Raw genomic sequence first — 21627 nt, 5'->3', positions numbered from 1 at the left:
GGATGTGTGCAGTTTCCCCATGGTTGCAGAGTAAATTTTGCTGCAAGTTCCAGACAGCTTGTGGTGCCAGCCTTGTTTCATCTTGCTGAAGTATGGTTCAACTGAAATTGGTCGTTACTGCTGCCTTCTAACATGTTGAGCAACAACACCAGGGCAGACTGTGCGTGCCGCCAATGTGGTGTTTGAAGTAGCAAGATGGGCAGACGCTATTTATTGAGATAACATTCTTTAATAGATATCGATACATGCCCAAAGCCAAAAACTGCGTACAGCTGCCGGATTAGGCGTGTTTCGTCAAACAGCAGCTGTCAGCCACAACAAGCAGATCTGAAAGGGGGGGGTTCTGAAATTCTGAAAGCAGAATTGTGTCTGTTGATCTGCGCAGCCCTTACAAAAACATTCCCCGATAGTTGATAGACTTTCCATGGACTTCAACAGACTTCCTGTGGACAGCCTACTGAATCCTAGCATACACCTCTGCAACGAAGCGTCGGCAACACAGCCACACTTGAAATGGAATGCAGGTAGCGGAAATCTTCATTTGTTGGGATCATTTCCCCGCATTAGCTCTCGGCCACAAAATCTATTTCACACGACATCTGTCCTCTCCCACATTGGTTGAAAGAAACTGGTTCGTGCCAGCTGAATGTTCAGGCAGCGCGCAGGGTGGCTCCCAATATTACGTCTACGGATTACTAGTTCGATTTTCAGAAGCGCAATGCATAGCGCCTTCATGCACGCTCCTCAGAGGGCTCCACATGTTGTGAAAAAGGCTGCTTGGATAACCTCGACAATGAATAAAAGCTCAAATGTGAAGCCACCGCGCACCTCAGAAGTACATAACCGTGTTGTAAACACTGGGGAATTGGCGCTCACAGCGGGACAAAACTAGGAACAAAATCCCGACAAATGTTGTTACGGGATGACTGACAGAAAGGGGGGGGGAAGAGGCATTACACACCAACGCTTAATATTATAAGCATATATAGCTCTTTTTGTACATTATTTACATAGTTGGAACCTAATACAATGAGGCTGAACGATAAAAGTGAAGCACGGCATTCACAGTATATGTTTAGATAAAACGGGTTTCCAACTACTAGGCATAGCCTTTGTGCAGTTGCTTCACAAAATGCCAAAGGCTCGGGGACTTTTTTTCGCTAAACTAGGGATGACAATGACATTGCATGCAGTGTCTTGTGCTATAATAGCACAATGCATCCCAATTTTAAGCTTCGCAGCTAGACAAGCAGATACAACCGAAGTCGTCTCGACGGAGGACTCTGCAGACAATATTAAACCTGCTGCACAGTCTCTAGCGTATGACGAAGCTAGTTGTATGTGCAGAATCTACACACACCAGTAAATCTAGTGCCTTTCAGTCAAACTGTTCTCAGTGGCTGCATGTTGTTTGGACAGTGACTTCATGAGACGATAAAGACCCTGAAAAGCTGACCACACAGCTCTGGCGTAGAAATTCCTTTTGACAATTTGTATCGGACAGGAACAGGGCAATAGGTTTGGGAAAGTTTCAAGACTAGAAAACTTCCAAGAAATCCTGTTGCCAAACGGATAATAGTGCAATATTCGCATATAATACGTGCAATAAGCCGCTTGCTCGGTATCACGGATGGTCGACATTCAAATGACTGTGCTGCACAATCAGAAGGAAGCAATCCCAGTGTGTGCAACCAAAATGTGTGGTTCAGAAGTACGGGAAGGAATGCAGACACTTGCTTTTTAAGCACTGTGGCACACATTCAACTGATTTGGTTCGATGTTTGACATTGCCCTTAATGTGTAGTGTTCATGCAGCTACACAGAAATGGCACGGAAGTGTCTCAACCGACTGTTCTTGCCATTAACATGCGATTGGTAACATCAAGCTTGGCTCCACGATTTCTCAACTACTTTCTAAAGCAGCGGTTCGAAATTTTAACGTAGCACCAGTGTAGCTGCAGCCAGCAAGTGCAGTTGTTTCTTTGCAGTTAGAGAATACAAGGGCCCAGTTCATGCACTATAAAGTTTTAAAAGGTCACACCAACTATTGTACAACATGAAACGGAACTGGTCAGCGACCGACAGGCAGTCATTTTCCAAAGACGCCATGACGTGTTGACGGCCATTTATGCGCAGAGGAGTCGCTTAAGTTGTGACTAAATGAAAATAACTCAATTCAGTTGCTTTCTTGATAAATAAGGCAGGCATCGCAATGCTTTCTACTAGCACTTATTAAGCAGGCTTTACTGTCAAATTCGAGCTTATATCATCGCGAGCGTACTGACTACGTTCCCCTCCATGCATGGCATGCGCTGTACAAGCGAGGTCTAGTATGGCACAGAACTAGTCTGTGCTAAAGAGCTGACACTATACGTGAAAACGGTAGCAGATTTCTCTCGCATAGTTAATTTCCAAATAGCGTAGTTTGAACCTGCACCGATTCGTCGATGATCGAATGCAAGTTACCTGTTCTCTTGACGTACAAAACCACACAGTACGCATGCCATGATGTGCTATCACTTCAGCTAGCCATAATGTTTGCCCCATAGTAGTCGGCCATGCTTGTGTTAGGAACGTTAAACATACCAAGTGTTGTTTCCTTGCTTGTTGGAAACCGGCAGCCAACCTTGAACAGGAGCACATTGTTTCAGAGGTATGGGGCGACAATGAATTGCAAGCACAGGCTCGGAAGTAGTCTACAAAGCCTGTACAACATTTCAGAGGGCAAGGATGCTTCACATTACTATGCTGCGCATGTTGGCATCATCAATTGCACGCTTTTTTTTTAAGGTTTTCTAAGTACACCTCGAAAACGAATTATTTCAAATGAGCTGGTTTTTTGCGTACTACAATACTACTACACTTCGACAATGAATTATGCAAATGAGCTGGATTTTTGCATACTACAATACTACAACCGTGACAGAATGATGAACTAAGCACAACTAGGGGTAATTTACAGTGACAGCCTTGTTACAATGACCACAAACAAAACCAAGCCATTATAATCTCGCCATAAATACAACCACATGTGCAACACTAAAGTGCCCTTACTTACTAAAATATGTTAATAAGGAATGAAATATCATTTTAGCTTAAGAATGGCACAAAAGACAGGCGAGAAATGTACTGCCTTCAGAGAGACGTTTTTCTTTATTTTGGGCTGTTTCTGAATGCTGTTTCTCGCCTAAAAGAGATTTCAAGCAAGTTTATAAACTCAATGGATGAACACTGGTGCAAGTGAGCAAACCACAGCAAACCAAACGAATCTGAAACTCTAATAGAGAATTAAGGTTTATGAGACAGCATACCATGAACACCTTATTTGCTCCTACTCATTCAAAAATAAGACATTCTCAGCAGTATCAATCAAGCCACTAAAACAATGAAGGGGGTCAGAACTGTCTCTGTACTATTTGCTGATGTCAACCAAACGTAGAGTATCACATTTGACTGATATGCAGGTGACCTGCAAATATGAAAACTTTTGAAGATGTCTGAGAAATTTCAACTTAGAACACACAGCACGCAATTCGCCTACAGGCTAACTTGCTAACAAAGAAACAAAATGGTTAACTTAACCCTGCAGTGATTCACTTTAACCTGAACACAACTTGCATTCGTAGTCGGAGCTTCACGCATCAGTGTTAAAACCTGCCGCAATGTGAAAGAAAAATGAACTGATCGAGCAGCCACCAGCTTGATAAAATCAACATCTGCGCAACTCTGCCCTCAAGTTAGGAGCAGTACTACGCTTTGCCTGATGAAAAAAATTAAGTCGAAATAGCAAAATTCAGTCCAAGGAACATTGGTTTATAGGAGAGCCTTGCCGAGATACAAAGTCAGCTCCTGCATTCAAGCTGCCTATGAACCCAGCAAACAGCCCGCCAAGCAGATAACAAGCCTCTTGACAACCTGCTTCTTAAAAATCATGCCATGTTTATAAAACCTAGTGCTTTCCCTCTGCAGATCTTCAATGGTAGCAAAGTGCTCTGCCATCCTTTTTGTACGTTGCCACAGCCAATGAGCTTTCTTCATTCCACCCGCCTGTGTAGGCAGGTATAAAGACCACGCTGACCATAGGCAATCTTCACAGCTTCCCACATTACGGACAAAATAAGCAGCCATTCCTCCTTCCTCAAAGCAGAAATGGTTTCCAAACAAAAGTGACTCTGCCAAACAAGGAACAATAGGCCAGCTGGAAAGGGAGTCTCGGGACACCCTTTTCGGTGTCTGCTGTACACCCCTCCAAGTATCCTTTTGCTCTCTTTTTGCTACATGGACCACGTGCAGTCAATATTCAAAGCTTCGCACAACAAGGACGAAGCAAGCAGAAGAAACATTTCTCATTGCCATTTCTTGTTCCTCAAAGAGCAAATGGTTTCCAAACAAAAGTGACTCTGCCAAACAAGAAACAATGGGGCAGCTGGAAAGGGAATCTCGGGACACCCTTTTCGGTGTCTGTTTTACACCCCTACGAGTATCCTTTCACTCTTTCTTTTTCTTAGCGTAGGTCGGGCGTCTCCTGCAAGGACTTCTTGATGCGCAGCAGGATGACGGTGTACCACTGGTCGAGCCGGGAGATCGAGTCGTACTCCTTCACTGTGTCCGTGAAGCCTTCAACATCCTGGTCCTCCAACTTTCCAATCAGAGCCTGCCAGCAGGGAATTTAGGGGTAAAAAGAAGAAGAGAGGGGAAGGGTGGAGAATGAAAAAACAGGCGGAGAGAGAGCAACACATCACTTGTACAGTCGTGCAAACACCTTTCTAGAGAGCGTTTGGATGGAGCATTGCAGAGTACACTTTTATCATTTGCAATTGGCCTAGGGCTCTAAATATGAAGTTATCATGCATGAAAATTCCCATGGATCATGTTTAGCTTCTCATATCTTTAATATACTGTTACGAGGAAATACTATTTACATTTATTTACAAGTGTTGGGGGTTAGAATAAAGAGTTCCTAGCAGAGAGCACCAACACGAACAGGGAGCTGCATTAACCGCCTCTTCTTCGTTCGTCCTTTCACGCAAGAGGCCACTACGTCGTAACATGACTCCCGGCGGCACGAGCGCCATCTCGTCGCTAGGCCGGTGGCCAAGAAGCGATGTGGTAGGACTTGAGGCGCATGACGTGAACAATATCGGTGGCTGGTCTACTTGATGAGGATGCAGGCGTATGAGGATCAACTTCATACGTGACGTCGGTGACCTGACGCACTGCACAATAAGGGCCCTGGTAAGGGGACAAAATTTTCTCAGAGAGACTGACGCGGCAGGAAGGAGACCACAGAAGAACAAGCGATCCCGGTTCGTAGGTGACGTGGCGATGGCGATTGTCGTACAGAGACTTCTGTGCTTGCTGGGACGCTTGGAGCCGACTACGAGCGATTAGGCGAGCGTTGCAGCTTGAACAATGGCGTCACGGGCATAGGCGGTGACGGGACGGTCAGCGGATGGGACAAGTGTGTCCAAAGGCAGGATGGCGTGTCTCCCATATAAGAGAACAGAGAGTAACCTGTTGTGTCATGCCGGGAGGTGTTGTAAGCGAACGTCACATAGGGCAAGGCGACATCCCAGTCTTTGTGGTCGGGGGATGTACACAGACAACATGTCTGTTAATGTCCTGAAAGGATGCCAGTAAATGGGTAAGTGACTGTGCTTGGTCTGCGGAGAGATCGGAAGCGATCATATTGGCATAATGGTCAGGTCTCGAAATAGCTATGAAATGACCGTTCGAAGAGGGTGATACACAGTTTGTGACTGCGGAGATCACGTACTCGTCGGTCGGGGACAGCATGGCGAGGCACATGCCTTGAGGAAGCGTCTGGACGTGCGTACTGAAGTTGAGAACAGGTAGACATGCGCTGTTTGCCGATACTGTGACAACTGTGTGTGCAAGGGCAGCATTCTTTGTGACGGGCAAATCAAGGTCAGGAGTAATGACATACTGGCCGTTGGGAAGAGGTGGAACAGATTTAAGGGGGGAAGCGGGGATCAGATCGCGATTTTCGCGAAAAAAATCGATTTTTGAAAAGTACACTTTTCAGAAACTACAGCATCATTTCTATCTTGTACTGAAATATTTCACCGAAAAACAAACTCTAAGCACTAAAAATAAATATATTTGTCGGTGCCGGTGTCCACACATCCGCCCGAAATCGCGAAAAAGCCGCGAAGTTCAAGGCGCGACCGCTCGAATTTCCCGCCACGGAGCACCGCCATTTTGGTATCATTGGAAAGCCCGACTCTTCGGTTCTTTGTCCCAGCCCTTCCCTTCCTCCCCTGCCAGCCAGCAAGCGCACAAAAAAATAAAAACCGGAGGGTGGGAGCACGGAGCAGCCAATGGCTGCCGCGCCCCGATTGGCTCTGCGCCGCGGCGCGTTGCAAGGCGTCTCCTCATTGGCCGACGCCGCGGCATAATGGCGGCTGAGGCAAGGAGCGTCTGCTTTCGTCCGTTGCTGGGAAGCCTTTCTGGCCTTTCCTTCTCTTGTGTTTCGAGGACTTCGACCACGTGCAATGGATCCGCGCACGTTCGAAAAGAAGTACCGGACGAAGCATGCCTACGTGAAGCGGAAACGCAAGCCCGTCACAGCATGGAAGAAGCGGCGATGTCAGCAGGTGGTTCGGCCGAGCCGAGCGTCCGTTCAGAATCTGCGGAGTACGCGCCCAACGTGCTGTGCGATCTCTCGCCCAACGTGCTGTGGGATCTTGCGCCGAGTCGAGCACCAGCCAGCGATAGTGAGACGAACCATGATCTTTCACCGTTGAAGCGCGGGCGCAGTGTTACTTCACCGGTGACGATCGACATGCCAGTGAGTCTCGCCGTACGCGAGCGTCCCGCCATACGCGAGCGTCCCGTCGCAAGTTCGTCCAGCACAGATCACGGAGTGGGCTTGCAGCCTGCAGAGCATCAGAGACGCGCTTCCACGGTGAGTCGTTCAACGCCGAGATGTCTCCGCAGCCAACAACCGCCAGTGAAGGCAGTCCCATGCCATCGACGAGTTCCGGCGCTTCGACGGAGCTGCAACGCGGGCGCACGCTCGCTGCCGCGGATGCACCGGCGGCCGTCCTTGCCGCTCATCGCAGTGTTGACTGTTCGCCCAGTGAACGTCACACTATTCAAGCTCACCTGAAAACACGATTTGTGTCCGCGGAAACTGCAGTACTGCAAGCGTCGAGAGTTCGCAAATCGCTTCGCGCGGTTTCAGCAATGGAGCGCAAGCTCGGGCTGACTGGCTCACAGGAAAATGCCATTCCCGCACCTCCAGAAGAGGAGTTTATGCTTGTTCAAGTTGCTAAGAGGGCTAAGAAGTCACCTGCTGCCAAGGACACCAAATTTTACAATGCAGGAGCATTCTAGACAGTGTGTGCCAGTATGGAACTTTGAGGCTTGTTTTCTCAAAAGTTTGTTTTGGGCTTATCACCTCACTCGTGGAAAGCATAGCACGGCAATGGGAGCACGGATTTTAATCCTGTTTGTTTTGTTGGAATTGCTGAAGTGTGCCTTATGTCAAGACAGTCTCAGATTTACCATTTAGGCTCACCATTTTTTATTACACAATAATTGGAGCATGATACATTCTAAACATAAAGGGAAGGTGCATACTATGTTGTTTAGAAGAAGAGCAGAGAAATTTAAAAAGAAATCAAGAGAATCTTGACTTAGACTATACTTCTTAGTAACTATTACAAACATTTACAGACCCATAACCCATTTTGCTGTCACGCTAGGCTTTCCACGAGCAAGCAACATGTGAGCAATATATAAATAATGATAAAATAAAAACTACTGAAGATATTATTTTGAAACTTTGTAGCTGTCTGTTTGATGCTATTTCAAACCTGTCTGCCAAATTTCATCACTCTAAGTTAAAAAATGAAAAAGTTTGTTCCGATCCCCACATCCCCCCTTAAACAAAACGTAAGTAGCGGCTGCAGATGGTAAGTGGGTGAACTCGGCAGTACAGAGACGGTGCACAACTGGGGCAGGTGGTTCTAAGAGGAACGGTAGGTCCAACTCAACAACACTTGTAGCACAGTCAATAAGGGCTGCATGCTAAGGAAATCAAGGCCTAGTATGATTTCATGAGGGCAGTGGTTGAGAACGGTGAAGAGCACGGTGGTTTGGCGATCAGAAATCGTCACACGAGCAGCACACAGGCCGAGGACTGGGGACGTTGTGCCATCGGCAACTCGAACAACGGCTGTAGGAGCAGGCGTCGGCACCAACATGAACAGGGAGCTGCATTAACCTCCTCTTCTTCGTTTGTTCTTTCACGCGAGAGGCCACTTCGTCTTCCACTGCCACTTCGTCGTAACAATACGTATCGGGCCCAGCAGGCAGCGGTGACTGTCATAAATGTACAACAGAGCATGCCACTCAAGCGCTCTAGACAAATGTGTGGATGACTGTACAAGCCACCTCCAATGAACACAAACATACAATAGGAGATGCTGATCACTATGAGAAATACTGAGATTATTTGGTTACTGCAGAGCATTTCTTTACCATGAAACAATCAAATTCCTGTAAAGATCACTCCACATTCCATTGATACGGAGCACTTAGAATATCATAAAGCAAGTGAACTTCTCAGAAGATCACTCAACATTCCATTCGTACGAAACAATTAAATAATTACAAGGATCACTCCCCATTTCATTACTGCGCACCATATGAAGCAATCGAATGATTACTCTGCATTCAACTAGTAGCATGGAGCACTTTGATTAAAATGACACAACTACTATTATCAAGTATTACTCAGCACTGCATTACTTACCAAAGCACTTAAGACTATCACGAAACAACTGAACTACAAGGATCACTCTGCATTCCATTATTAGGGAGCACATTGATTACCTTGAAATAATCAAATTACTTTATATGGTTACCTCATAGTAACCGATGAAAATATATGCTGCCTGATTGCACCAGATGGCTCCCATCAATTCACATGTGCAGACAAACTTAGACATCTGTACTTGACTACAATAAGAGAGAAAGCACCTGGTCCAAGTCAAGTTGACTTTCACCTACATAAATGCAACCATGCTTAGAGGCAAGACTACAGTCGTCATCTTTTAAAGGCGGGACAGAGAGGAATACTTGAGCTTCCTAAATCCCTTTAGCAGAGTCCAACCTAAGAAAACTTCCGTTCCTTTTTCTCCTGCTGGTCTGTACTGATGCTCTTATCACAACTATCGGCCAAAGTTCCCAAATTCTCAAGCCGACTCAAGTCCAAGTAGTACTATTCTAAAGGTATAACTGCAACTGCCTTGACCATTTTCGAGGCAGACCAGGGCCACTTAAAACGCCTGCGACTCCAAACATACTGCAACTCCAGATGTATCGGGGAACCCAACATATTCGGTTTGGTTTGGTTTATTTGGGTTTAACGTCCCAAAGCGACTCGGGCTACGAGGGTCACCGCAGTGAAGGGCTCCGGAAATTTCAACCGCCTATGGTTCTTTGACGTGCACTGACGCACAGTAAACCGGCCTCTAGAATTTCGCCTCCATCGAAATTCAACCGCCGGGGCCGGGATCAAACCCGAGTCTTTTGGGTCAGTAGCCGAGAGCCATAACCACTGAGCCACTGCAGCATAACCATACTGGGGCTCCAACTAATCGGGGTCCCAACCACCGAATGGCTGAAGCTCAAATGTGGAGATGACAGTTGTGCAATAACAGCTAACCTCTTAAGTCACCTCGGCTGAGGCTGCACCTGCCACTGCATCAGTAACTATGGTGCAGGATTGAATATTATGAAATCTGTGCTATGAGTACTTGCAGTTTGTATTTAAGCATTCAAGAGCAGAAATTGACAGCTACGTTTGATTTAAAGGCACTGAAAGCCTCTTGCCACTAACGTGATCGAAGGTGGCAGTGGTGACAATTAGTTTTGTTTTTTAACACGAGAATGCATCCAGTTTAAAAGCCACGCCTACTTAAACATGCTAACTCAGTAGACACATTTACAATATGGTCCCAAGTGCCCATGTTTTGGCAGAGGTGGAAGCACAGTGACACTCACCTTGACTAGCTTGTACTCCCGAGAGTCCATAAAGGAGGGGCACATCCCTTCGTACTTGTTCAATGCATGCTGCAAGAAAATAAATAAATAAAAATCAGAAAGCACGCAACCTGCACATAAAAACCTCTCGAAAATGCTTTTACAGGTAAGCAATGACCAATAAGGATGCTTTTGTTACACACCACATGGTGGACCCAATGCCCTGGCAAAAGCACCTGTTCTGCAGGTCTACATGCACATCCATCATGCACTGCATGTGCTGCCGAGTACTCAGAAGTACAGACACCGATTTGCTATAGTCGCCACACAGAAATGAATTTGCTCAATGACTAAGCACGAAAGAATTCAACCCTTTCGCAGAGGTTGTATTTATTGTATTGCAGTTACTGACACTGCAATCCCGTGTTCAAAATTTTTCCCGCAGTCACTTTCGTCCCTGCATTTTTTGAATACTTCTACTTTCAGCCAAGTACAATGGCTCACATTTACAGCATTTTTACATGCTTTGATTGAACCACTCATTCTTCATCATTTTCAATCACATGATGAGTGGGCATGATGTAAGAGCTAGTATACAGTAAACAACCCAATATTAGTGTTTTTCGTTATAGCATTCAGCACATAATTGTTCTCTCAAGTAATTTGGGCAAAATGTCAACCCATTCCACAAAATCAATGTTTCTGAGAACAGCACTTTGTGTCCCATCTGCAACTAAAATTGCCCAAACCCCGCTGTCCGGTTTCTCTCTGTTCATATTCAGTTCCTCTGCTGAGCCTCTCTCCTTTTTGTGAAATCCTGGAACCTAGTGAGTATAAAAGTTGTCGGCACTTTTAATGGCTTTTGCAAATCAGGTTCCGAATTCACCACGTGAACAACCGGAATTTAGGTTAAAAAAAAAGGATGCTCGGAGCCAGGATGAAGATGTGCAATTGAACAGATGTTCCAATTACTTAAAATAATGCACCCTTGCCAGAGCAGCCACTGGTGCATTTACTCTTTATCTACAGCAGAGTTCCTGATAAAGTCGATGCCATGAAATTAAGGCTATGATGTAGCACCAACTTGGTGGCATCTGAAAGCTTGCATACCTACGACGAAAGAGGGCCTGCCAATTCTGCTACGCAAAACTTCGTGCCCAAGAACTACTGTGAAACTGCGAATTTAGCCAAATTTGCAAAATACTGAGCTCGGGAAAAACGTACCATTTACAATCAATAAACAGTCGTGGCCTTCTCAAACCATCACGGAATGCCACTTTTCTCAGCCCCTTTCACAGTATGTAGGGCAAATAAAAACGATAAACAATAAAGTGTTGTGCCCTGAAGACGTTGAAGAGACTTCCTCTGTATTACATATTATTAAAGAAATGAGATTTCAATGCCCATACAACTTGGCGACCAGTTCTTGCACTCACCTGTGCATTGAGGACGTCGACGCACAAGTGGCAAAGTGCAGCGCGGAAGAAGTACTCTTTCGAGCTGTACTTCAGCAGCGGGTTGTCTAGCGACGATGCTGCCACCTGCACACAGCGGAGCAGAGAGCGGGCTCCAATTGATGAACAATCTCAACAGGTTACGTGCAAAGATCTTTATAATACTTAGGTAGATAAGGCAACACTATGGGAGCTACCACAGTGGGGGCTCTGGACTAGTTTCAGCCCTCTAGGGGTCCTTTAATGTGCACCGATAACGTGCAGCACATGAGCACCTTTGCCTCAACTCGTGCTCAACAGCAAACATCTTGCCCACTGTACCACCAGAGGTGGGTACAGTTATCATTGCGGAAACATGGACGAATAAAACGGAGTCCTCGGCTCACCTGTTCGTAGATGTCGATCGCTTTCTCATACTGTTCCAGCTGAGCAGCGTACTTGGCAACGTACAGCATGCACTTGTTGGCCGAGCTGCGCAGACAGTACACAGCCTGATAAACCACGCCTGACCTATCCTATCCTATCCTAACCTAACCTAACCGTCCACCCACACCAGAAACCAAGACAGAATGTTGCATTTAATCTTGTTAGATTTGCTTTCATCTGTTAAACGCAGCTCTATATGGATCCTGACAAACACCAAAGGTTTAGCAGGGTGCCTTTCAGGAAGAATATCTTACATGTCGTAGGCAGGAACACAAATATTAGGAGACGAACTCAATGAAAACAGTTGCTTGGCTACTTTGAAACAAACCATAATGCGAGCAACCATGGAACAGAAAAGAGCCCCAAAATTTCTGGTGCTACTCAGTCTAGTATGTACTACTCTCTTATCTTGTCTGCTCACCACCAAGCTCGCATGCTATAAAAAGGCTCCAACAGGGAGCATACCATATTTATCCAAAAGTAACACATAACCACAATCTCACTTATTTACTTCAAGTAAAGATGTCCAACATACCTTGTGGACTCTTCACCCTTGAAGTAATCAGCAGCCTGCTCATAGTGGGACATAGCCTAAGATTTAAAAAAAAATAAAGTATGTTCAAGCCTAGCATGATGTTTCATCGAGGTCTGCACTAGTAGCAATCGAAAAAACCACAACAACTCTGTGGGAAATGAGGCACCCAGAGCTTTGCAGGAAATTTTACACAATCCCACGATAAACAATGGCATCCTTGATAATCAAAAACAACAACAAAAAAGCCGACATTCTGATGCTTCGGCCGTTTTTAATGGTAAGATGGTAATGGGTGTGAATTTCATGAAGCAACACAGAGGTCGAATTTGTCAGCATAACTAAAAACAATGACTTCACATGGCTGCTAGTCATGCCAGCTATTATATAATATACTACAAGAGCGATGCTTCAGAAATTACAAGGTACGCCGATACGGCAAAAAACAAATAAGATTTAGTTCCATGCTCCAACACTGATTAAATTGCAAATTACCGAAGTGACGCCCTGCAGACAGGATTTTGCACTTCGTTAAGGCCCCAAAATAACCTTATTTTAACATTATACACTTACATAAACAGCATAACCCTTTCGTTCGGTCCATAATAAGAGTCCCCCAAGAAAGTGGCCGATTACCAACAACACTAAAACCTCCAAAAACGTTTATGCAAAGTGGGAGCATGAAATTCTGCCTCGGCTTGAACCGAATCCACTAAATTCTAAACATCACAGACACAACTCCTCAGTTGTCATAAAACACTTAAGCTGCTTTGGCCTGCTGCAACCCGACTAAATCTCGACACTACAATGCACGCCCATTTATCCACAAAGGCGAATTGTTAAAAAACTTTTTAGTGACAAGCTTGGTGAGAAATACCCCACATTCATTGCGCTGCCAACTTCCTGCTTTACTAGGGTAAACAACATTGGCATGCAGTGACGTTGCACATCAGTACAGTGACTCTCCTGACTGGCTGACGCCACCTACAGGTTCTGTTGCTGCACACAAGCTTTACAAGAGGCAATGTACGACACACACTGCAAATATCTTTGCACTTCATAAAAACACTATTGCCGCCGTGGTGGGCAAGTGATTCAAAACCGATTCTGTACTTTGCATTGGTGAAGGGACGTATAGCAACTGCACATTAATGGCAAAACAAATATATAGCAAAGCACAGGCCTGTGCCAACCATACACAAGCAATAGGTCTCCTGATATGCAATCAAACATTCAGTTCTGCCCAACGGACCAGGTTGAAGATACCACCAGACTCAACTAGTCATGAAACCTTTTTTTTTTCTGCAACAAGATGGAGGAAAAACAAGTGCTCACCTTCTCAATGTCAACCACTTCTGACTCATATATCTCGGCTATGGTCATGTGATGTTTTGCAGCTATGGTGAAGCGGCCCTGCAACCAGAATGTGCAAGTTAGCATTTTCTCCTTATCCTTCTATTGCTCCCCTCCTCCTTTCCCTCTCCCTGCCCTTTTATTTCCATTAGTCGCAGCTCAGGTGCTTCAGGCTTCGATGGTGTTGAGCTAGCAACATCTTCAGGATATCACGAGTTTCGATCGACTGGTGGGAAGGTTTTAAAGAAAACTCAATCTTCTTGGTGATACATGCATCTTTTACTGACGGACGAACGTCAACCTATGTAAAAAGAGCCGAAGAATCAACTTTTAGTTGGAACATTAATTGCATGAAGTTGTCCTCGGTACCCTTTTAAAGGGGTGGAGACACCAAATTTTTGGTTGGCCTGTTCTTTGTTCCAAATGTTGCGTATTGTCCCAGGACGCGTGATACACGCTGTGCAATTCATATATGTGTGGTAAATAATTTAGTATTGCATTATTTATACTGAGCGATTTCGGTTTCGGTTTCTGAGCGCCAGGGTGTGCTGCGACGTCACATTCAGGGAAGAGCAGCAACCCTGGTCACGTGGGCCCCAATAGTTGTGTCACACGAGCTACATTCGATTCAGTGCTGGTTCACGGCACCAATTCTGAAAAAGTGCCGCTGGTGCAGTGCGGTGCAGAACCAGTTCTGTGGTTCAGGTGCAGCGCGTCAGCAGCGCCACACCTCATATGTGCGACAATTTTCAATCGAGCGCGTGCAGGCAGGTTTTGTCGTCTGCTCGCCGTGGAGGTGTTGAGTTCTCGCATGTATTTTTTTGTGTGCAGTCGCTTCCATGCCTAACAAGACTTGAGTCGGCCATAGAGTTGGCCATGGTCAACGGCATCGCATAGTTCTTGTTATGGAGTAGTTCTACTCTTTCCATAGCGAATACGAGGAAATTCGACGGCAGTCGAATTCCGAAGTGCTATAAAAGCATGGTCGCAAGCTATTTCAATTACAAATTCACAAGGCTTTTCAGACACTCAGAGGGACGTTCGAAGAACTTTCGGCGCGCTTGAATTCAAGGCCCCTACATATTTTCCGACGGCTATGAGAGGGCGCCTGGAAATCATCGCCGAGAACTCGCCTCACTAATTTAGCTCTTTAAAAGCAGAGATAAATAAAAACAGTCCTTCAGCAGCACCACAGGGCTTCACCGCTGCTTAGCGCTACCCCCCCGTGTCCACGTAGCCGCAGTAGAATGACCAGGCAGCGCAGAATTAGCAGCATCTGCCTGCATGCTTAACGCAGCAGACACAGGTACCGGCACCGGTTGTAACAAAACACGCTCGGATTCGCCCTGCCCAAAGTTTGCCAACAGCCCACACACCGTTGTTGCGCCGTAAGTTTCGTGTGAACTCGCACGCGCACGAACGGCCTGTCACAATTAACATGACAGCTACAGCACAAAACGCAAAGTTACCTGTTGTTGCGTAGGTTTCAGCGCCATTTTCTCATAGAATGACATCGAAAACATCGATGAAAGCGAAAATGTCCCTCAATTCATGTTCATGCGTCGTCTGCGCGTCGTCTGCGCGTCGTCTGCTGAAAGCCGTCTGCATGTGCACTTCTTTTTGCACCTCCTTGGAGGCTGGTGCCGCGGTTCCTTGCACCAAAGCGGCACCAAGGCTGCACCAAAATCAATTGCGGATGGCAGTGCAGAGGGCGCTGGGAATCGAGGGCTTTGGTGCAGTGCACCATGAACCAGTGCAGGCGGTGCAGTGAACCACAGCTGAATCGAATTCAGCTACGGAGTGCTGCATCGTCTGCTCTCGTACACATGCTGTGCATAGCAGTCTTTCGAAATCATATGCCGACGAACTTAATTGGTCGGTACGGCGATATGTTGAGAAAAGCCAAGCGAGCGAGGAACGGCACTGAGTCCTTAAACCAAGCAGCTTGCTTCGGCCAATCTCAATCGCCATACCACGTATGCCAACGCGGTTTCAGCTTTGTATTTCGCTTTGCCACGCCGACGCCGATGCTTGGTGGATGCATGTGTCGGTGGCCCGTAGCTGACCCTGGTCACAATACAGCGACACGATGCCTCACTTTTCCTACCGACCAATACCCGTCTCTGTCTTCACTTCGCTCGGCCCGCGCAGCTGCGAGACTGCTCAGGGTCCCGTGGCTGCTGGTTGCGATATCTGCTGCTAGTTTAGCAAACAGCCCATGTATTTGCTAAATGAATGCTTCCAGACAATTGCACAGGATTGAGCATTTACCACACGGGTACGTAACTCCTCCAGGAATGCGCCCATGAAGACGACTGCATCTCGGCGCTACTTTTGTTTACATATCTGCATCTGTATACAGGCAGCAATTGCGCATTAGTTCAGCATGAAATGCAAGCTGCATTTCACTTAGGTTAAGCAAGCTCTTCTCTTTTGCGCCGTTTGTGTGTTGATTTGTTTGCGCAGTGCGATAACTTTGCAATAATCGCCGAAGAATGCGAGCGCCAGCCTGGGGAACGCTTCATAGCCAGGTTGTTGACAACGCGTAGGACCGGCATTTCTGACTCGTGACTCGTTGTAACTGCTTTTTTGCTTTTTCCGGCATGTCTAGTACTTGAATTTTAATTGGTTTATCTAGAGGTATGTTCGGCGCCCATCTGAGATAAATGAAATGGCTTAATTTGTTGCCCTCAAGCGACGCTGACGACTGCAACTGCCGTCGAGGGCGCCTGCAGCATTGACTGACAGACTGGGTCACATCGCCTAGCAGCGGCGCTTCCCGCTTCACGTATTTGCGTCCTAAGATGTAAACAATCCTCGATTTCAGGTCGCTGTTGTCAAAACTACGCTCGATGACCATTTGTATTCGCTAGAACTTCTGAACCCGCTCTCCACAATCGCTGACATTGCACATACAAACCAGGCGGACTCGCCAGGCCTATTCGTATTGCAGATGTGCCGAAGGGTGAACATATGAAATATAGTCGCCCGTTTCGCTTATTCGTACTTCGGAGAAGGTGTAGACTAGAGCCACTGTAGTCATCGTGTTACCGGCATGAAGTATTCGCTTGGCCGCCGATATAAGGTGCCGAATGGTGCGTAAGCAACGGCACATATGCTGATCAGCACACCGACCGCTGTCGCCGAAGCAGCGCCTTGCCGATGTCGAGCGTTGCCGTTCACAGTACGTCACGTTATTGTGCTGTGATGTCACCACTGTTCACTGATATCATTCAAAGGGCTCTATGTCAGCACCTATAGTGGTAGCGATGGACTTCAATCGTGAGAAAGAGCATTTAGGGACTCTTTCGAGCTCCATTAGAATATATTTTAAGCGCTTGTTGCGTCCAATACTTCGCTGTGGGTGACCTTACATACAGAGGAAGCCCATAACAAGCTTATTATAGCTTCAAAATTTGATGTCCCAACACCTTTTAATGTTAGGCACATTTTCGAGTGAAACCAGTTAAAGCTCCATCCTAAATGCATCTCAGGCTTGTCAATGGCACCATTTTGATTGCCAAATACCTCCGAATGATGGCACAGCAGGAAGCATTACGGAAATGTTTAGTGTGCAAAGCCCAGGGAAAAAAAAAACAGCGAATGCTGTCGGGCGTGCGACAAGTGCCACTTTGCACTCCATACATCTGACTGCTTCAACATTTTTCTTTCACAAACAAGAAAATTTTTACTTGCTTTAGATTTGAGATTGTCTTGAGAGCCATATAAAATGAAGAGTTCTTGCATGCGACATTTTCAGCGCGGGTTATTGCTTATTCATTCCAGCAGCCTAGGTCATGCTTTGCTGTCATTGACGGGGCGGCGCAAGTGAATAGACTAAAAGGACGAGAAGCACGAAGGGACGTGCATGCTACATCTGCTGGAACAAATATGAGCCAAGTGCATAACAACGCAATGCAGCGACAACTTTTTTTCACGAACCCGAATTCTGCATTTTTTTCCCCCCCAACTGCACACACAACACCATATGAAAGAAAAGAGTTAATAATTAAAGGTGCAATTTTCTGACCACAGTAAAAAAAAACAATGAGCAAGCTCAGGCTGACTAATTTCCTGCTTACACCTAAACATGATAAATGGAAACAAAAATGGTAAAGATGCATTTACACATAAAAAAAACAGTAGATTTGTTGCAACAGTGAGACAGATGCACAATAGGTCCCTTTGTTCATTATCAAAAATTATCAATCCACAGCGGTCAAAGCTCCACACAATAAGCATCCCTCCCTCATACTGGGCAACAGAAAACTGTTTTTCTGTTTTGATCTCCATTTATTAGCCCTCTGAGCACACTCACCATGTCTGTGTAGATCTCAATTGCTTTGAGGTGGCAGTTGATGGCCTCTGGATAAAGAGAAGGAAATAAAAACTCAAAAAATAAGCATTTGCATAAATCACAGCTTTTATCAGCTATCCCTTCTGGCACAAATAATGTTAGACTAAGTACTTGCAATTCCAGCAAGAAGACGTGTAATGGTTATGACAGTGTTTTAAGCTGCAAAGGATGATAAAATTAAGGAAGCATAAGTGTAAGGAATCAAAGGCAAGCGATAATCAGGGCATGCAAGCCACTCCAGCAATTTTTAACTCCCCTTTGACACATAGCAAGAATGTGTATGCTAGCACTGCTTGCTTGACATCTATGAAAGCCTATTTTGAACTTGCTCAATCCCTTATAATGACCTTCACTGGAATGTCAATGGCGCAAACATACAAATGTGCAGGACATTTTGCAGTTCACACAGAGACGATTCAGTCAATTACGTGTTTGCAGTCACACCAGTGAGGGCAGTTACCAAAATATTGAAATTAATATTCTACAACTAATTTCACTGGGATAATGCAGTCAATGATAAACTCTACGCTTCAAGACCACAAATTGCCGTTACGAGTGATCACAGTGTGTAGGTTTAAAATACGTGAGGTTTAAGCTTGCAAAGTACAAACAGTGCACACTTTGTCATTCAGCATTTCATGTTATTTCTTTTTCTGTACCCTTGTCCCATGGGTGTAAAAGACATTATCTGTATTGAAGTGATGAGATGCTAAATTTGCTTTCATCGCAAGGTCAATGACACAGCATGTGAATGGTCAGTTACCTTGTGGGTCTGACTTCTTGTAGCACGTGCCAGCGTCGACAAAGCAGGATGCTGCATCATGACGACTGCCACACTTGAGGTGTAAGCTAGCCGCCTCGCAGAAGGCGCTCCCGGCCGCTGGACCAATAAGAATTTTTTCATGCAATGACTTTAGAATACAGTACATGTTTGAATTTGAGAGTCTGTTCACTGAAAAGGCAAAGACAGCCCGAAAACGCTAGCAAGAAGCCTCATTACTGAATATCACGACCATCCTACTGAACATACTACATTTAAGGGAGTTTAGACCCTCTTGACAGAGTACTAATTACTCCCTCATTTACTCCTACATTTAAACATACTCCACCTTGGAAGATTCCTTTAAATTCGGTGGACAGACAGAACACACAGTCAAATGAAAGCTAGCACTGTTCCCATATACATGCATGTTTCTTTTTACGTGGCCTGATAATCTTTGCAGTGAAACTGTTCTTAAATCAGGGCTGTCCACATTCACAAGAACTACCACTGTCACTCAAACCTAAAAGCCCTTCCTTGCCATCAAATTAAGTAAGAAAGTGCTTAAAAAAAAAAGTTTCTTTTTCGCAAAGTTTTGTGTTGACAAGTAGAGGAAGCACTTACAGAAGAGGGTATTTAAAATCATGAAAATAAATAAGCAGCCATGTTCCAAGAACGCAATTTTTAAAGGTAGGGGCCTCAAATTTAACTGACAAGTGTCAGAAACATTAGTGATGCACTTGCTAGTAAGGCTTCTATAAAGTGACAAATGGAGCATGAACAGCTGAGCCTTAATTTTACATGTTTGCAGAGAAACTGTCAGCATGTAAAATAAAATGCAAACACGATGCCGTTTTGCAACTAATGCAGTTGCACACCAGCAGAGAAAAAGGTGCAATCAGTGCAATAAAGTTTTGTTAATTTAGCTAGCTCTAGTGTAAAGTCCCAATTCATAAACACAAAAAGCCGCGGCAGGAATTGAGAAAACAATTACCGAAATTAACTGAAACCTACTAACATGATCCAAAAGCAGGTTAAGAGTAAATATGCATGGGTGATGCATCATACACACCGCTCCACTTCTTGGACATCTTGAACATGTTGGCAGCACGTGCATACATTTCACACGCCTCTTCCATCTTGGATGAACTCCTGCACAAAATGAAGAAGACATTAGAAGAAAAAAAAATCCCTCCCGGACTCAGTTGTGAAAAGCAAAAGCGAGTCTGGCAACTCAGTCAGATGGAAGGCCTTGGACACGACTCATTCCATCGCGACGTTTACGCAGAGAACACTAGTCATTTTTATTTTCACTTCATTTCGTCAAAGAAACGAAGCCGACACAATTCACCTCACGTGTTTCTGTTTTACTACTTGCTCCTTCCATTCAAACCATTACCCGAACGATGCGCCATCGCTCGGAATCTAGATATTTTGCGATACCGCACAAGGCGTGCGCGGTTTGCCGACGATAACACAGTTCTCACAGGACGCGGCGAGCACATAAAAGCCTCAAGGGGGGGCGTTACTCGGGTGCGGCGTCGTAACGAAGAACAAAAAGAAATCTAAAATCTTTCTTGCGCGTGCAGTAAACAATCGTGCATTGTCCGTCAACACATCGCCCATGCACCTGGCGACACAGTGGTTCCTAAACGCACGAGACGACAGATCCGATGATGGGTAATTTGCGTTTTCGCCTCAAGCATTAATTCACACTGATCAGGTAGTATTCCTAACCAAAAGTTCGAGCAACGCGTAAAAAGCATATAGCTAATGGTTTATGACAAAAAAAAACCCACTATCCGTCGCCTTACCAACAGAAGCGCTCTTCGCTGATTCAGCGCCCATCGTCTCGCGAAAAGTCGGGTTATATGCTTGCAACTCGGCATTATTGGTTCCTTCAGATCGAGAGGTCGCGCTGAAGCCTCGATTTGTTTGTTTTCAAGCAACGCCTTGCTTTCTGGGTTCGAATGCCGCAAATACATGCTGCGGTTAAGCAAGCGACCGAGAATGCGGATGTGTCACCACTGCAGCGCTCGCGTGCGCCCCTTGTTTCCCATTTCCTATCAGGTGAGTGCCTCTGGGTTTTCCTTAATCTCAGCATCTGTTCGTACGTGCAAAGATAGCTACCCCCACGAATAGTCTAACGCTTAAAGTTAAAACAGATGCAATCGGAAAACAATGATAACTAGTAGCAACTGTACCTTCCCAAGATTATCACACTGGGAAGGCAGCCAAACGCGCCCCGTGGGAAAAAAAGTGTCAAGAGGCGACGCAGTGCCCAATACCGCCTGTACACTGCGGACGAAACAGCAGCCCGTCAAAACATCGCGCGATAGGCAGCACCTGACGGCAGCTAACCCTTGCTAGCTCAGAACGCCAGCAGTTCGCTTACCCGAATAACGATCCGAGGAAACCCTGGGCCGACTTGATCTTCTTTTCGGCGTCGGCTACGAGCTGCATCGCTTTTTGCTCGTTGTCCGCCATTCTCGACGCACCTTCGTCCACGATTCCGGGCTACAATAAAATGAGACTAGGCGCCGCCGCCGACACGGCTTTCACGTTGCAGGTTGCAAAACACGGAACGATCGACGTCTCGAGAACGCCACAGACCTCGATACGCTGCTGTGTGTTATGTGTGCGTGTGTGGCTAGCGCCGGAAGTAGACGCGATCACGAGCTCTGTGCGTCAAAGGAAACAGCCGTCGATTCGCAGTAACAGAGCGTAATGT

General features: G+C 45.7%; 1 protein-coding gene across 1 annotated transcript; it reads right to left on the bottom strand.

Moving 5' to 3' along the window:
• Positions 1-209: 209 nt before the first annotated feature.
• Positions 210-21564, bottom strand: alphaSnap (Alpha-soluble NSF attachment protein). The gene is made up of 10 exons (XM_077636944.1): positions 21292-21564; positions 19969-20048; positions 18900-19016; positions 18098-18144; positions 13762-13839; positions 12430-12485; positions 11855-11939; positions 11451-11555; positions 10036-10104; positions 210-4654 (listed from the first exon to the last, which is right to left on the bottom strand). The coding sequence occupies exons 1-10, from the start codon at positions 21381-21383 to the stop codon at positions 4505-4507; spliced, it is 879 nt and encodes a 292-aa protein (XP_077493070.1). The 5' UTR covers positions 21384-21564; the 3' UTR covers positions 210-4504.
• Between the last annotated feature and the right edge of the window lie 63 nt (positions 21565-21627).

Source organism: Amblyomma americanum, chromosome 9, assembly GCF_052857255.1.
Source record: "Amblyomma americanum isolate KBUSLIRL-KWMA chromosome 9, ASM5285725v1, whole genome shotgun sequence".
Classification (NCBI taxonomy): domain Eukaryota; kingdom Metazoa; phylum Arthropoda; class Arachnida; order Ixodida; family Ixodidae; genus Amblyomma; species Amblyomma americanum.
The sequence above is the reverse complement of the archived record's forward strand: the minus strand, read 5'-3'. Positions and strand labels throughout refer to the sequence as shown.

Excerpts from the sequence above, each read along its gene's own strand:
- alphaSnap (XM_077636944.1), bottom strand. The coding sequence starts at position 21,383 with ATGGCGGACAACGAGCAAAAAGCGATGCAGCTCGTAGCCGACGCCGAA. Across the intron at positions 11,556-11,854 it reads CGATCGACATCTACGAACAG|GTGGCAGCATCGTCGCTAGA; the intron begins GTGAGCCGAGGA and ends CGCTGTGTGCAG. Across the intron at positions 4,655-10,035 it reads GGGAGTACAAGCTAGTCAAG|GCTCTGATTGGAAAGTTGGA; the intron begins GTGAGTGTCACT and ends CCCTGCTGGCAG.